This window comes from Myotis brandtii, unplaced genomic scaffold (assembly GCF_000412655.1).
Source record: "Myotis brandtii unplaced genomic scaffold, ASM41265v1 scaffold488, whole genome shotgun sequence".
Classification (NCBI taxonomy): Eukaryota; Metazoa; Chordata; class Mammalia; order Chiroptera; family Vespertilionidae; genus Myotis; species Myotis brandtii.
The window spans coordinates 174,131-189,609 of NW_005368638.1; the positions used below are offsets into that span (position 1 = coordinate 174,131).

The window sequence follows — 15,479 nt, forward strand, 5'->3', positions numbered from 1 at the left end:
AGGTAACAACCATCATGACAATAAATATAATGGCTAGCTTTCCTTGAGGGCCCTCAGCACACCAGGCTCTTCGTGCTCATTGTCTCAGCTCATCTCACATCATTGTGAAGTTCCATTTCACAGACAGGAAACTGAGGCTCAGAGATATTGATGAATTTACGCCAAGTCCCACAGTTGGTGACCTGGGATTTGAACCCATTTCCTGTGAATCTGAAATTCATATATTTTTTTCTATGGTAACTTGCTTACCTAGGGAGCAAGGAGGAAAAGGTTGATGGCTTGCCTTTTTTATTTTTTTATTTTTTAAATAATTCTTTATTATTGAAAGTATTACTTGTGTAATACCCTCTACCCTTTCAATCCCTTCCAGACTGTTGTCTGCACATTGCCCTGGTAGCAGGAGCTGGAGCTGGCCTTGCTAGAGCCCTGTGATCTGCCCTGGGGCCAGTCCCCAATTCTTAGAGTCAAGAAGGGAAGAAACTTTGCTTTTAGAACTGGACTCAGAAGAAGGAAAGGAACGCACTTATGTGCCAAGCCCTGAGGAAGTGTGCATGTCCCCGAGTTTCATCCATTTATTCAGAAGGCTTCCTGGAACTGAGCAGATTTCTCAAAAATAGTCACTAGCAGGCTTTTCTGAGGGTGGAAAATGGCTCCGGAGAACGGCCCGAGCTGCGCACAGTTCTTGGCAGGAGGAGCTCTTACCAAGACCAGGTAGTTTTTAATACCAAGAGGCCAAGCATTTTCCTGGAGGAAGGGGCCAGGACCCACATATGTGTGAGAACTCCCGCCACTGAGTTCAGGCCAGATGCCGCTGCACAGCTGCATGCCAGGCTGGGGAGAGCAGCTTGCATCCTAGGGCTCCCACGTGTGGACAGGCCAGGAACAGGGGGTGAGTGGGGGTGGCGGGGCTTGGAGGAAATAGAGCTAGCGGCTGGCTGGAGAAGCCTTTGAGGTCAGCTTTGGCCTTCGCCTTGGCCTTGCCCACATCATGTTGTTGTGCATAGTGAGCAGCAGGGCGTTTCGGGCCAAGGAGGCAACCTACAAAGTCATAGACCTCAGTTTCCTCACCTGAAAAATGGGGACAATAGTGCTGGGCAGGGGTAAAGCCTGTATGGGCCGAGTCAGTGTTGGTAGAACGCGCTGACCACAGCAGTGTCATAAGGCCCATGGAGGGTTTAGGGACAGAACCAGGGTGCGTGCATGTGAGCTCACGGTGGGGAGCCATGAACTGAGGCTGGGGCTGGCTGTGTGTTGGCTGAGGGTCATGGGGGCCGAGGAACATGACCAAAAGGGGCACTCTGGACTGAGGGGTAGAGCTGCACTCCCAGCGACATGTAGAGCCCAACTGCCGAGTGCTCTCGAGAACACAGTCCTCGATGCAGCTCTTCCCACGCCCTACGGGGCTGCCGAGGTGAGCACTGTGGATGCTGACGGTAATGACTGGGCGACGCGTTCACTGCTGGGTGGGCCCGGGTGCTCCCCCTGAGTAGTGGGCATTGCTGGGCCAGAGTCTGGGAGGCCACAGGGGGTGAGGGAAGACCCCGGGCCTGGGTGTCAGAGCCACCTCTGTGCCCAGCTATACCATTAACTGGCACTGCTGGGCCTCGGTTTTCCAGCTGCTCAGTGGGGAGTTTGGCCCTGATGCTCTCGGCGGCCCTGCCCACCCCAGTGGCCTGTGACCCGGTCTGATTCCCCTTCGCCTCCCTCCGCAGGTGCCCATCTGTAGTGACCAGCCAGAAGCCAAGCGCGTCGTCTCAGAGCTGGCGCACGCCATGGGCTTCATGCCCGTGGACATGGGGTCCCTGGCCGCGGCCCGGGAGGTGGAGGCCAGGCCTCTGCACCTCCTCCCAAGCTGGAAGGTGCCTGCCATCCTGGCCCTGGGGCTCTTCATCTTCTTCTACTCCTACAACTTCATCCGGGATGTGCTGCAGCCCTACGTGCAGGAGGGCAAGAGCAAGTTCTACAAGCTCCCCCTGTCCGTGGTCAACACGTCGCTGCCGTGCGTGGCCTACGTGCTGCTGTCGCTGGTCTACCTGCCCGGCATCCTGGCGGCCGCCCTGCAGCTGTGGCGCGGCACCAAGTACCGCCGCTTCCCCGACTGGCTGGACCACTGGCTGCAGCACCGCAAGCAGATCGGCCTGCTCAGCTTCTTCTGCGCCGCCCTGCACGCCCTCTACAGTGTCTGCCTGCCGGTGCGCATCTCCTACCGCTATGACCTCGTCAACCTCGCCATCAAGCAGGTACAGTCCTTGTCACCAAGGCCAGCCGTGCCCGTGGGTGTGACCCGCCAGTCACCGTGAGCAGCAGGGCATCCGGGCTGAGGAGACAACCTGCAAAGGCTCAGGCCTCAGTTTCCTCACCTGACAAATGGGGACAATGGCACCTATCCATAGGCCGTGGCAGGGCTGAGGGATCGCAGGGGGGAAGCCTGGTACACAGTACGTGCCGGGTCAGTGTGCCTCTCGTCTTCTGTGGATTCTGCCCTGACCCGGCAGAGCCCACATCCTGCTGTCCAAGATTTTGAGTATCTGTGAACCAACTATGAAAATCCCTGTGCTCATGGGCACAGCCCGGCAGGGGGACTTAGCCACATACAGAAGTAAGTTACAGAGGCTTTTAGAAGGCCTGAGAGCTCAGGAGAAAAATCAAGCCAGCGGTGGGGTACAGTTGTGGTCAGGAGGCCTTGCTGAGGGGCAGGGGGAGAAGCAGGGAGCAGCCAGAGCAGAGGCCCTGGGGGGGGGGGGGCCTGCCTGGCACATGTGAGGAGCAGTCAGGGGGCCCTTAATGCTGGACCCGAGGGAGGGGGTGGTGGGTGAGGCCTGATGGGTTGGAGCCAGACCAGGGAAGCCTGCGAGGCTGAGGGTGGCTTTGGCCTTAGACTCACTGAAATAGGGAGCCAGTGAAGGCTTTTAGTAGAGGAGTGAGGATCCAGCTGATGTTGCCACTGGCTCACTCTGGCTGTTGGTGCAGAATAGACAACAGGGGGTTGGAGGGAGGTGCTGAGAGAGCAGGCAGGGGCTGTGCGGGAGCCCAGCTGAGAGGCAGGGAAGGTTTAGAGGGGCGGGCAGTGGAGGGGCAGGACGGCATTGAGGCAGGTACACAGACTTGTGATGGACAGGGGGTGGTCAAGGTGACTCCAAGCTTTGGCCTGAGCACCTGGAGGAATGGTGTTGCCATCAGCTGAGGGGAGAAAGGCTGCAGGAGCAAGATATTTTTTTCATGGGGGGAGTATTCAGTCACTTAAGGAACCCACACGCTGCTCTCTTGCCAGCAGGATTCCTGTGAAGTGGGGCCTTCATGCCAAGGCAGGTAGCAACACGGGCGGCACCAGCTGGCACTTGGACCCACAGAAGCAGGCCCCCTGATGCTGTCTCCTGGCTGACAAGCTCACGGGGTGCAAGCTCAGGTGTGCAAGAGACAGTCTTTCTGGAGGTTCCCCAACCTCCCTGATCCCACCTCCTGCCCTCTGGACTGGTGTTTGGGTTCACAGGCAGTCACCCAGCGGGCTCTGGCCCAGGTGCCAGTGAGACACTGCTCGTCTGTCCCTCTTTCCAGCCCCAATGGTCCTTGTTTCTGTTCCAGCCTAGGGGGGTGCAGGGATTGTGGTGGGGCCACACCCTCCCCAGGTGCACTCGCCGTCCCCTCAGTGGCTGGGCCACATCCCAGAGCAGGACCAGGAGGTGAGGCTGGGTCACTGTCTGTGAACCACAGACCTCAGCCCCTGCTCATTCTCAGCCTCCCTGCTGGCAGCTTCTCCAATGCCCTCACCCATCCCACCCTCAGACTCCTGGCATCATGCATCTGTGGGCTTGGCCTTTCATAGGAGAAGCGGACGCCACGCTCGAGGCAGGGAAGCAAGATGCCTGCTGGGAATGAGAGGAAGGGGACACTATAGTCACAAACCTTTAAAAAGAGCTTGCTGCGTTCCAGGTGCTAGTCTAAAGGCTTTATACCCTCAGTGTGAATTCATTTAACCCTTCTCTCACCCCTATAAGCCAGTGTGCTGTACTACCTTTATGTTGCATATGAGCCACAGAGAAGTTAAGTAACTTGACCAAAGTCACACAGCCAGTAAGTGGCAGAACTGGGATTCAGATCCAGCCGCCCCCTGATCCATGTTCATAACCAGACTGCTTTCTGCAGGGGAAGCAAGTCCAGATGAAGAGTTGGGTCGAACTCAGGTCATTATCCCATTCATTCCCTGAGCACCTTCTCTCCAGGTCCTGGGGTCACAGAAGGGAATGAGACTAGACAGTCTGGTCCCTTCCCTCGGCTGGGACGGGGACCGGGAGGCTCTGAAGGCCAGAGCCCCTCTTTTGTCCTAAGGCCCTGATGTGGATGTAGATCAAGGCCTCTCCTAGTGCTAACGTTTTTGATTCTTTGATGATATTTTCTTCTAAAAAGGGAGGCTCTGCGCGGTTCCTCTGGGACTGGCACCGTGTTTGCTGCCCAGGAGGTGGCAGATCTGAGTGGCAGGCATTTCAGGCAGTGGGTGGGGAAGAAGGTAATGTTCCTCCCCCAGAGCCCAAGGCAAACCCCTGCCCCACCCACACAGCCTCCCAAGGCCTTTCCCTGAGTTCTCCGCCCTGCCAAAGGCTCTCCTGACAGGATGCCCACCCAGTGTTGCCAAGATGCAAATAGTAGGACACAGCGGGCACATGCCAAGCAGTTTCCCCGAGTTCCAAAGCCCTTAGGGCTGGAGGCCCGAGTGGAGGTTGCCAGGCAACCATCACTCCCAGAGGACTGGATCACTCTCCAAGTAGGAGTAGCGCAGGCCTGTCACACAAAGGGCTTAACCTTGGTCTGCAGAGCTCTGGAGGGCAGAGCAGGGGTGATGTCAGGGAGTGGGTAGAGGAAGGCGGGGCTAACAGAGCAGAGCTGCCGAGTGGTGAGCCGCCTGACCCGGAGGTGCTCTAGCAGATGCTGAGTCTGCCGGTCAGCCTTGTCCTTAGGCACTGAGACGGGACATCGAGGCTGTTCTGCAGTCAGCCGGTCACAGCAGGGCCTCTGGGTGCCTGGTGCGTGGCTTTCCCATCCTGCCCTGGGGCCTCCCCTCAGGGCCTCCAGGTGGGTGCACATTCTCCATCCCGGCTGCCCTGCTGGGCCTTTGCGGGAGGGGATCGCATTAGCCAGGGTACTGGAGGCAAGGTTTCCACCACGCCCCTGAGGCCACAGACTTGGAGGCAGAGCTGCATCCCGGCTGCAGAGAAAACCTCTGACCATGTTTATTGACTGTATTACTACGAACAATAACTGATATTTGCACAGTGATTTCTAAGGTGCTGTGTGGTTCCCTAGAAATGCATTTCAAGATCAGGATCAAAGAAAGTGTTTAACCAACAGTTTTCTTCTCGCCCTCGCCCCAGATCTAATCTTGGCTGCCAGGGAGAACTGCCTAAAACTCACATTTGACCATGTCACTGCTGAAAAGCGCTCAGCCCCACGCCCTGGGGTAGTGACAGACTGTTCAGCTTGCAGCCTTCTCTCCCAGCCGATCTCCCCACCGCTCCCGTGACCCGTCCCACTAGGTCCCACACTGTCCTATGAATGGGCAAAGCTCATTCCTCTTGGCCTGGGCTCCCCACCTGGAGACAACTTGACAGCCTGACAAGCTCCTGCTCATCCTTCACAACCCTCCTGCTGTTCCGCTCCCAGCCCATCTCCCCCATTCTCCACGCTCACCTCCATCAAATGCATGCTGTGCACACTTCCGTGATGTTTCTCACGCAACACTGTGCTCACTCATTTGCACGTCTGTCTTCCTCCATGACGGGGCCTTCACTGCTGGAGGCCCATGTATGTGACACAGATTCCCACCACATGGTCACTGAGTGGCTGATTGTTAATGTGGCCACACAAAGCCAACACCAGGTGTCTCTTAAGAGGAGCCCATGTGGAACTTGGAGCAAGAGCTAGCCCACCTTCCCGGTTCTCAGTGGAACAGCAGCACCAGCCACTGACACCAACCACCTGCTGCGTGCCAGTCACCTGTGACCTGTGCCACCAACATCCTCCTCTGAGTCCTGGCGATAGCGCAGGAAGAAAGAGACAGCGCTGCCATTAGCCAGGGCCCCCAGGCTGCCCCAGGCAGAGTTGGCATGGAATCCAGCCCTGGGACCGTGAGGCCACTCCCCCACCACCCAGGCTGCCCTTCCACATCCAGCCTCCCCCTCCTCCGGGCCGGCACCACTCTCATCCCATCCATCAGCCACCTGGGAACACAGAGAGGGGCTGGTGCTGCAGCCCCGCTGGCCCTCCTGGCCCTGCAACCTACAGGGAGGGAAATCCCACGCGACTGCCGCCACCATTGTATCGTCTGTTGATGAACAACTCTCATCAGTCTCCAGGTGGCCGCCTTGATGAGCTCTAGAGCAGTGGTTCTCAACCTTGGCTGCACATTAGAATCACCTGGGAGTCTTTTTAAAATCCTGATTTCTGGGCCCCATCCTCCGGAAATTCTGTTTCTTTGTTATGGGGTGCGGCCACAACATTAAGTAGCAAAGAACAGAATTTCCGGAGGGTGAGGCCCAGAAATCAAGATTTTAAAAAGATTCCCAGGTGATTCCAATATGCAGCCACTGTTGCGAACCGTTGCTCTAGGGTGAGAACTACCAGGGGGAGTGGAGAGCTGTCAGCTGTGTTCCAGCATGTGTGGCGCTGGTCACTGGGAGCCCCGAGTCCAGCACTGGGGTTCAGTAGGTTGGGCAAGACTCACCGGCTATGGAAGGGAGCTGGATCCAGATCCTCACGCAGGCTCCACACCACCCACTGCTCCCTCATGACCCCCCTCCGCCCTCCCCAGCACCCCTGTAGAGTGGAAGTATTACAGGGAAAAACAAGACATTTTGCAAGCAACTGTGGGGTGTGTGTAATCATCCAAACTCCGACTGGAGACATGAGCTGCCTGATCTGACCGCCATGCAAAGGCAGTGACTAAGGAAGCAGACTCAACGCACAACCTGCACCTACAGGACTTCTCGGTGGTTAGGCAGGAGGGTGTGAGTAAGACTCCTCTGGGCTCAGTTACGCAAATGCCGTCTGCCCTCGGTGCTGATGTCAGCCACCTTTCTAGCTAGTCCGCCAGCAGCAGTCCCAGGGTTTTAGACGTGACCTCACCAACGCGCTCAGATGGACAAAGGAAGCCCAGGGTCACACATAACTTGTCAGGACGAGAAGCTGGGTCCCCAGACTCCTGGTTCTTTTGAAGCTTAAAGACACCAGAGTGGGCCAGCCTGCCCTTCAATTAGAACAGACGCAACCATTCTCTCAAATTGCAGGATAAGTACCCAATGGATGGCATTTTCTCCATTTTTTATACTTTCATAAGCTACTCAAGCATTCTGCTCAGCCCACTAGATTACTTTTTAATGTTATCATCTGATTACTGGGCTTGGGTTTTGTGTGTTTTTTTTCCTGCTGAAATACTTTCTCAAAAGCCTGTGTGAGTCACTGTGTTGTGCGAAGCAGAGGCCTGGCGGCTGACGCGTTGTCACCGTTCCTAATGGGAAGACTTCCTCCCATGCTGGATAAAGCCCCAGCGTGTCACGGTGTTTCTCAGAGAACACCTCGGCTTCCAGGAACTCCGCCACCTGCTCTCGGTGGCAAATGGCACTTCTAATGGAATGACCTTGATAAAAGCTCCTCGTGTGTGCGTTGTGTGCCTGAGTGTCGGCCGGGCTGGGAGGAGGCTCAGCTAAAGACACGCTGGGTGGGGAGGAGGGTAGACACCTCCAGGCCCACGTGGATCCCTGATTTGTGTGTCCCTGGAGCTCAGGGGGGAATCCCAGAGCTCTGTGAGGACAGGTATCCTGGCTCTCTGCAGCCCAGGCGTGATACACAGTAGGTGCTTTATAAGTGCTTGCTAGGGTGCTTGGTGAGTGTGTCAGTCCCTGTGGCCTGGCAGTGGTAAGCCAAAGCCACATGCCTCCGACAGAAATGGGGGTCTGGGTGGGAAGGTGGGAGCTGGGGCGCTAGTGTCTGGGTGTCTCTGTGTGCCCTGAGTGCGAGGCAGTGACGGGGCAGGTTGGGGGACTGGGAAGGCAAAGGGTCAGAGAGCAAGCAGGTGGCAGAAACAGGGGCCCACCTGGCTGATGGGATTCCGAGCTAGGAGAGCTCCTCCCTCGTTTGGGGGACTTGGTGACATGGTCGTGTGCGCAGGGTCTGCTTGTCTGCTGACTTCTCTGACTCTCGCCGGCTCATGTGACCGTCGGGCCGGCTGGCCCAGGCAGATCTGTGAGAGCCCCAGGGAGGGAGCCCAGGTCTTCGGGGCCAGTCTGCCTGGGTCCCGTCCCAGCTCGCCGCCTCCTAGCTGGTGTGAGCATGGGGAAGGAACTTCGTCTCTTTGCCTCGTCTCTCTGTTCTGTACAACAGGGAGAAGGAGACCTCGGCCTCGTGGGTGGCTGTGAGACTTAGATGGTCTGACACCTGAAAGCGCTTAGAGCAGAGCCAGGCCCGTGTTGCGTGCGGCTGGCCGTTACTCCGTGTCTGGCATCTGAAGGTACCGCGCGCCGCACCCCAGGGCACGCTGTTCACGTTCTCCTTCCATCCCCATCAGGTCTTGACCAACAAGAGTCACCTCTGGGTTGAAGAGAATGTCTGGCGGATGGAGATCTACCTCTCCCTGGGAGTGCTGGCCCTCGGCACGTTGTCCCTGCTGGCTGTCACCTCCCTGCCGTCCATTGCAAACTCACTCAACTGGAGGGAGTTCAGCTTCGTTCAGGTAAAGCAGGGCTGCCTGTGGCAGTGAGCCTCAGCCCGGCCGCCCCCGCCTCGCGTGTGCCAGCACCTCCCCCTTTGCACACGGCCTCGGTTGTGATCATCTACACAGCAGGACTGCTCAGTCAGGTGCCAGGGCTTCTGGACCCGGCCAAGTGCCCGATAAAGGGCTGCCTGGGACCAGCTCATTCTCCTGGCATCTGGGGAAGCAGATGTAAGTGTGTAAGAAGAGTAGACAACAGACCACTGAGCTCTGGATTAAGCAGGATCATTTTCACAATTCTTGAGCTTCCCAAACCAAACCTCATGATGTGCAGTCAGTGGACATCACTGGCAGGGAGTCAGTGTGCCAGGGAGTGAGCCTCGCTGGCTCCTCTCAACCCAGCCCTGTGGGTCCTGTAACCCTGGAGGTGAGCATTGGGAGGTGAGCATCAGGATTGCCAGTTTATAGCAGATGTAACACAGCATCTCCCAAAGGACCCCATTCCCGTGAGAAACCCAGAGAAAAGGAGGTCTGTAGTCAAATGAATCTGAGAAAAGGTTTGCTGCCCCCCGAGAGAGACACAGTGCACTTTGGCACACTGGAGATTCTAATAATGTCTACAACACAAACCTTGATAACCAGACTTCTTTTTTTTAATGTATTTTTATTTATTTCAGAGAGGAATGGAGAGGGAGAGAGAGATAGAAACATCAATGATGGGAGAGAATCATTGATCAGCTGCCTCCTGCATGCCCCCTACTGGGGACTGAGCCCGAAACTCAGGCATGTGCCCTGACCAGGAATGGAACCCAGGATGCTTTCATCTGCAGGCCGACGCTCCATCCACTGAGCCCAACCGGCCAGGGCAATAACCAGACTTCTTTGAGCACTATCTGCACTCCACAAATACACTTGAGAAATGCTGCTCGTGACGAAAGGTTCTTTATGCACTTATTCATTTAATAACTGTTTATTGAGCACTTACTGCATGCCAGCCATCGGGCTAGGTCTGGGGTGTGACAAGGAACAAGACAGGCATAGCCACGTTTCAATGATAAGGACATCTGAGACGGGCTTTTTCCACATGGTTGTCATCTGCCATTGTTCCCCAGGCAGAACGAGTGGCAAGCTCCCGGTGTTGGTGGGTTAACTCTCCCCTCCCACGCAAAGAGCTGATGAGGACTGGATTCCACCCCCGCTATGGTGGCAGGCCCAGGGCAGCTATTGTATCCACCCCCACTGTCAACGAAAACCTGTTGCAATCTTCTCTCTGCAGTGAGGACAGAGTACGGGATTCAAAGAGGGACAACAACAGTGCAGGGCTCCATGTAACCCATTCATCGCCCCTGACTGGGACCACTTACACAGCTCAGAACCAGCCAGTGCTGTGGCGGTGTCTTCTCTAAGTGAGTCAGTTTCTGAGTCTCACTGGCTCTGCTCCTCTCAGCAGGCCCCTGAAGAATGCTCAGGGCTGACACATGCCAGCGTTAGAGGGGGAAAAGAATTTCATTTATTGGCCACTAATCCTCCTGTGTCGCACACCCAAAGCTAGGATTTTCCTGTGCCTGCCCGAGTATCCCGGGGTGCATGGTTTATCCACAATTAAAACAGACTGCAGTTGCTCCTCTCACCAGCAAGTTGCTCCCTTAAGCAGCCGCAGATTACAAGCCGGCCGCCGGCTGCCCAGGAAAGCCGGAGGATTTGGATTTGTTAACCAAACTGACTGGGGCCTCAGCAGCCACTCTCCGCTTTACATATTGAAGAATCGAAAAGACAAATATGAAAGTCCCCCTGCCACTGCAGGAGCAGCGGGATTGGCAGGTGGGAGGTGGGGAGAGAGGCAGGGCTTTACTTGTGGAGATCAATTGCCAGCATTCTGTCCAGAGAAGCAAAGGCCCTGTCTCCCCTGGGAGTGCTGACAGGAGGGGGAGCTGTGAGTGCCCTGGAGCCCGGCCTGGCTGTCATCAGGGACAGAGCACATCCTCCCAAGCCTCTTGTAAAATGGAGCTCGTGCGCTACAAGGATGCTGTGAGCCACTGTGAGGGGTTATGTGTGAAAGAGAAAAAGCATTTTGCTATTATTCTTACAGTATGCAGCCGCATTTCCATTACCCCGACTAAGCTACCAATCAGTAGGAGGCAGGCGGCGAGAGAGGTCAAGGAACTCCGACCCTGGGCAGGAGAAGGTCCAGGTCACTGTTTGCAAACTGTGATTGATACTTATTGGTGGTCATGAAATCAGTTTAGTGGCTCACAGCCAGCTTTTTAAAAACATGAAATAGAATAGAATAGGGAAGGAAGCATCAGAGGGCATGCATGTTGCATGTTTTAAGTTGCGTTGATTCAGTAGTTCCATATTCACATGTCATGCCTGGTTGTGTACTGGGCAGTGATGTGTGATTCTGACAGTGAGCCACCAACAAAAACGTTGGAAGTCACAGAGCTCTCTTCGAGAACTATGCAGGCTCCTCCCTGACCGCTGAGCGCAGATGCCTGGGGGTGGCTTGAGTGGCTCTGGAAGTTGGTTTCTGCTGGCTCCTGGGTGCCTCTTAGGTGTGCACGATGCAGTCCCTCTGAGGGAGGGGACATAGGTTTGGAGCCGGCAGACCTGAGTTTCAGTCCTTCAACCACCACTCTCTGGCCCGGTACCATTAGACAGTGTTTTAGCCTCTCAGAGCATCTGTGTCCTCACTTATGTCTGTGTCCACGTCCTCTGGCCATTGGTAGTATTTGAGTTGAGGACAGGGAGAGTGCATGAGTGGAAGACGTATTAAAGTCACAAGGCCCAGCGGTGGCTGCCTGATTGCTGAGGCAAACTGCCGTCTTCTGTAAAGTTAGCATGGGGAGCAAGCTGACCCCAGTGCCTTCCCCTGCTACACACGACCCAGCAAGCCACTGGGTTATCAACTGGCTATGGAGATGCCATGGCTCTCAGTGGGCCCAGCTGACCCCTGGGTCCTGACTGATTTATTTAGCTAAAAGCTTTCAAAACAGTGCATTGGTTCCACAGAGGTGACTTGTGCGTACATTTGTCCTTTTGTTCCCAAGGCCATCTTCAAAGTATTAAATGTGGATTTTTGTTTGTTTGGGTGGTGGTGGTGGACTTGTTTAAATTTGGTTTGGGCTGTGCTAACTGCTCCTAATTAAGCCAGTTAAACATCATTAGATCGCAGGAGAGGGCCCAGGATGGCAGAGTAGGTGGATGCTGCCCTCACCTCCTCCCATGACCACTAAATTGCAACTAAATTACAGAGCAATCAACCTGGAGAACCATCTGAAGACTAGCTGAACAGAAGTCATATACCTAAGATATAAAGAAGCCACGTCAAGGAGGGGCAGACACAAAACGGGCTGGCCCCACACCCACGTGTGGCAGTTGAGAATCCGAAGGGATGTCTCAGTGGCAGCCTGAGGAGTGAGGGGTGTCAGCCTCATGCTGGGCCCTCGAAGAGGCCGCAGAACCAACACACCCAGTGGCCTCAGACCACAACAGAGCACCACTCAACTGATCCACAAGTAGCACACCCAAAGGGAGGACTAAGCAGGTACCAGAACCTGCTGGGGCAAATTCCATTTCATGGGGTCAGCTCCACACAGTAGCTCATACACTGTGGTGGGGTCAGCCACACTCATAGACATGCTAGCAGCAATCAAGGCTGAACTACAACCAGAGGGCCCACATAACCCACACAAGGGACACTCCTGGAGAGCCCGGCTCAGAGGATCAGGACACTGTGCCACTGGGTCCCACAGGACAACTACTAGATACTGCCACCATGCCAATACTGAAGCAGATCTGCCGAATACACAGAAAAGACACAGAGAGGCAGCCAAAATGAGGAGAAAAAGAAACATGGCCCAAATGAAAGATGAAGATAGAACTCTAGAAAAAAGAACTAAACAAAATGGAGGCAAGCAATCTACCAGATATAGAATTCAAATCACAGGTTATAAGGATGCTGAAGGAACTTAGTGAGAACTTTAATAAGGAGATAGAAAGCATAAAAAAGGACATAGAACCCATAAAAAAGAATCTGCCAAAAATGAAGAATACAATAACTGAAATGAAGAATACACTAGAAGGAATTAACAGCAAATTAGGTGAAGCAGAGGATAGAATCAGCAATTTGGAAGACAAAGTAACAGAAAACACCCAATCAAAACAGCAAAAAGAAAACGAATTTAAAAAATGAGGATTGCCCTAACAGGTTTGGCTCAGTGGATAGAGCGTCGGCCTGCAGACTGAAGGATCCCAGGTTTGATTCCAGTCAAGGGCATGTACCTTGGTTGCAGGCACATCCCCAGTAGGGGGTGTGCAGGAGGCAGCTGATCGATGTTTCTCTCTCATCAATGTTTCTAACTCTCTATCCCTCTCCCTTCCTCTCTGTAAAAAATCAATTAAATAGATTTTTTTAAAAAATGAGGAGACTTTAAGGGACTTCTGGGACAACATAAAGCCTAACAACATCTGCATCATAGGGGTACCAGAAGAGAAGAAAGAGAGCAAGGGATGGAGAACCTATTAGAAGAAATAATAAATGAATATTACCCTAATCTGGTGAAAGAATTAGACACACAAGTCCAGGAAGCACAGAGAGCCCCAAGTAAGATGAACCCAAAGAGGCCCACACTAAGACACATCATAATTAAAATGCTAAAGGTGAAAGACAAAGCGAGAATCTTAAAAGCAGCAAGAGAGCCACACCAGCTGGGTGGTAAAGGGATTTGGAAGTACAGATTAATAGTTACAGAATGGTCACAGGGATGTAAAGTACAGCAGAGGGAATGTGGTCAATAATATTCTAATGTATGTCTGGTGTCAGATGGGTACTGGCTTTATCTGGGTGATCACTTAGTGGGTTGTATGATGTCTAATCACTGGCTTGCACATCTGAAGCTAATATTGTATGGCAACTGTAATTGAAAAATACACAATTATTTAAAGTCAAAAAATAAATTTAAAAGTCCTCTGGTAGCCACCAAAGGTACGAATAACAGTTACTTTATTGAATCCTTATGAATCAGTCAGTCCTTATATACCTTCAGGGTAGAGGTATTATTCCTGTTTTTCTGCTGGGGAAACTGAGGCTCAGAGAGATTAGGTAGTGTTAAGATCATGTGGAGAGCAAGTGATAAGGCTGGGATTTGAACCCTGAGCCTTGACTGCTAAAGCCACACTCCTTCCTTCCCCTCTGCCGAGCAAGCAGGGGGCCATTGGTGGACTCACTGTGCCTGCCAGCCCCTGGCCCTCACTCCAGCCTTCTCTCTTCCGCAGTCCACTCTGGGCTTTGTGGCCCTGGTGCTGAGCACCCTGCACACGCTCACCTACGGCTGGACCCGCGCCTTCGAGGAAAGCCGCTACAAGTTCTACCTGCCTCCCACCTTCACGCTCACCCTGCTGGTGCCCTGCGTCGTCATCCTGGCCAAAGCCCTGCTCCTCCTGCCCTGCTTAAGCCGCAGGCTCTCCAAGATCCGGAGGGGCTGGGAGAAGGACAGCACCGTCAAGTTCACGCTGCCCGTGGACCACGCCCTGGGCCAGAAGACGAGCCACTTGTGAGGACTTGCAGCTGGCTCCGACACCAGCCCCGGCAGGACGGCGCCTGCACCTGTCAGGGCTGCTTTCTTGGTGCGGTGTAACTGTGCACAAACCGATGGTTTGAAGCTCAAATTCCTGGGACGCAAATGTATTTAGTAATATTCAGAATGGCACACATGTGTGTGATACATAGGTTCATATATATGTCATATATATAACAGGATTTACAATTATACTCACTAGCTAAAATGTTCAGGCCCTGAGAGTTCAACCTGCAGATCTAAAAGCGAGCGCCAGGTTAGGAGAGCAGCGGCTCGCGCTGGCATTGGCAGAGATGCACACACACTTTCAGCCCAGGAAAGGCCATGCGGGGCTGGTCCTCGGTGGACTCGGCCCGTTTGTGCCTCGCACCCCCCTTTGCTGCTTTCCCAAGGCGTTTGCAGAGCTGGGCTCTAAGGTGGCAGGGCAGACAGGGTCGGGGTGGGGGATCCTGGTGTCTGTGCCCTGGGAACCAGTTGAGGCCCTTCCTTTGCCAGGTGGGGAAGGGGAAGGAGGGAGCTTGGGCTGAATGGCTCCCCCTACTCCGCCCTGAGCTGGAGATTTCCCCTCACAGCCAGGAGTCACCATCACTGCAGATAGACCCTCCTGTGGGTGTGGGAAGGCACCTCCCCCCCGGAGGCCTAATGAGCGTGTCTTGAGAACAAGTGGAATTTCTTTCCTCCTTGAAGCTGGTGATGACTGGTCCTGGGACCGCTGTGCCTTCTCCCTTTAGATCCTTAGCTTGAGTGTCTACAGGAAGCCTGGAGCAGGCCCCGCCACGTCCACGTCTGTGCGTGGGGAGGGGACCTGAGGCTTGCTCAGAGCAGCAGCCTCTCTCAGGACCCTGCCCCCGCCCCTCCCCACCCGGGGGGCTGCAGGGCTGTGTGTCTTCGTGGAATTGGTCCTGTGGGAAACACAGGGTCTCTTCCAATGCCCTCTGCTGCCCCCGGCACAGAGCCTGCCTCTGAGTGAGCTCCCAGAAAGTTCCAAGTTCCTCTTAAAGGAGGGGCACATTTCAAAACAGCTGGGGCGTTTTTTCCACCAAAGCTACAAACTTGAAATTTGCTGCCACAAAGCATAAGAGGCTGGACCACAGCCAGGGCCACAGGACATGTGCCCTTGAGTCATATGCCATCCCTGCCTGATTCACCCTGAAACTGTGTTTACTTCCCCTGTGAACACACAGCTGAGGCCTGCCCCCGCCCCC

General features: G+C 54.5%; 1 protein-coding gene across 2 annotated transcripts in view; it reads left to right on the forward strand.

Moving 5' to 3' along the window:
- STEAP3 (STEAP family member 3, metalloreductase) overlaps window positions 1–14,482 on the forward strand; it is a 45,381-nt gene extending 30,899 nt beyond the window's left edge. For both annotated transcript variants that reach the window (XM_005876472.2, XM_005876473.2), the window contains exons 3-5: window positions 1,713–2,240; window positions 8,555–8,719; window positions 13,973–14,482. In XM_005876472.2, the coding sequence (XP_005876534.1) occupies window positions 1,713–2,240; window positions 8,555–8,719; window positions 13,973–14,254 (975 nt within the window). In that variant the 3' untranslated portion in view covers window positions 14,255–14,482. The remainder of the gene's footprint in view (window positions 1–1,712; window positions 2,241–8,554; window positions 8,720–13,972) is intronic.
- Window positions 14,483–15,479: the final 997 nt, after the last annotated feature.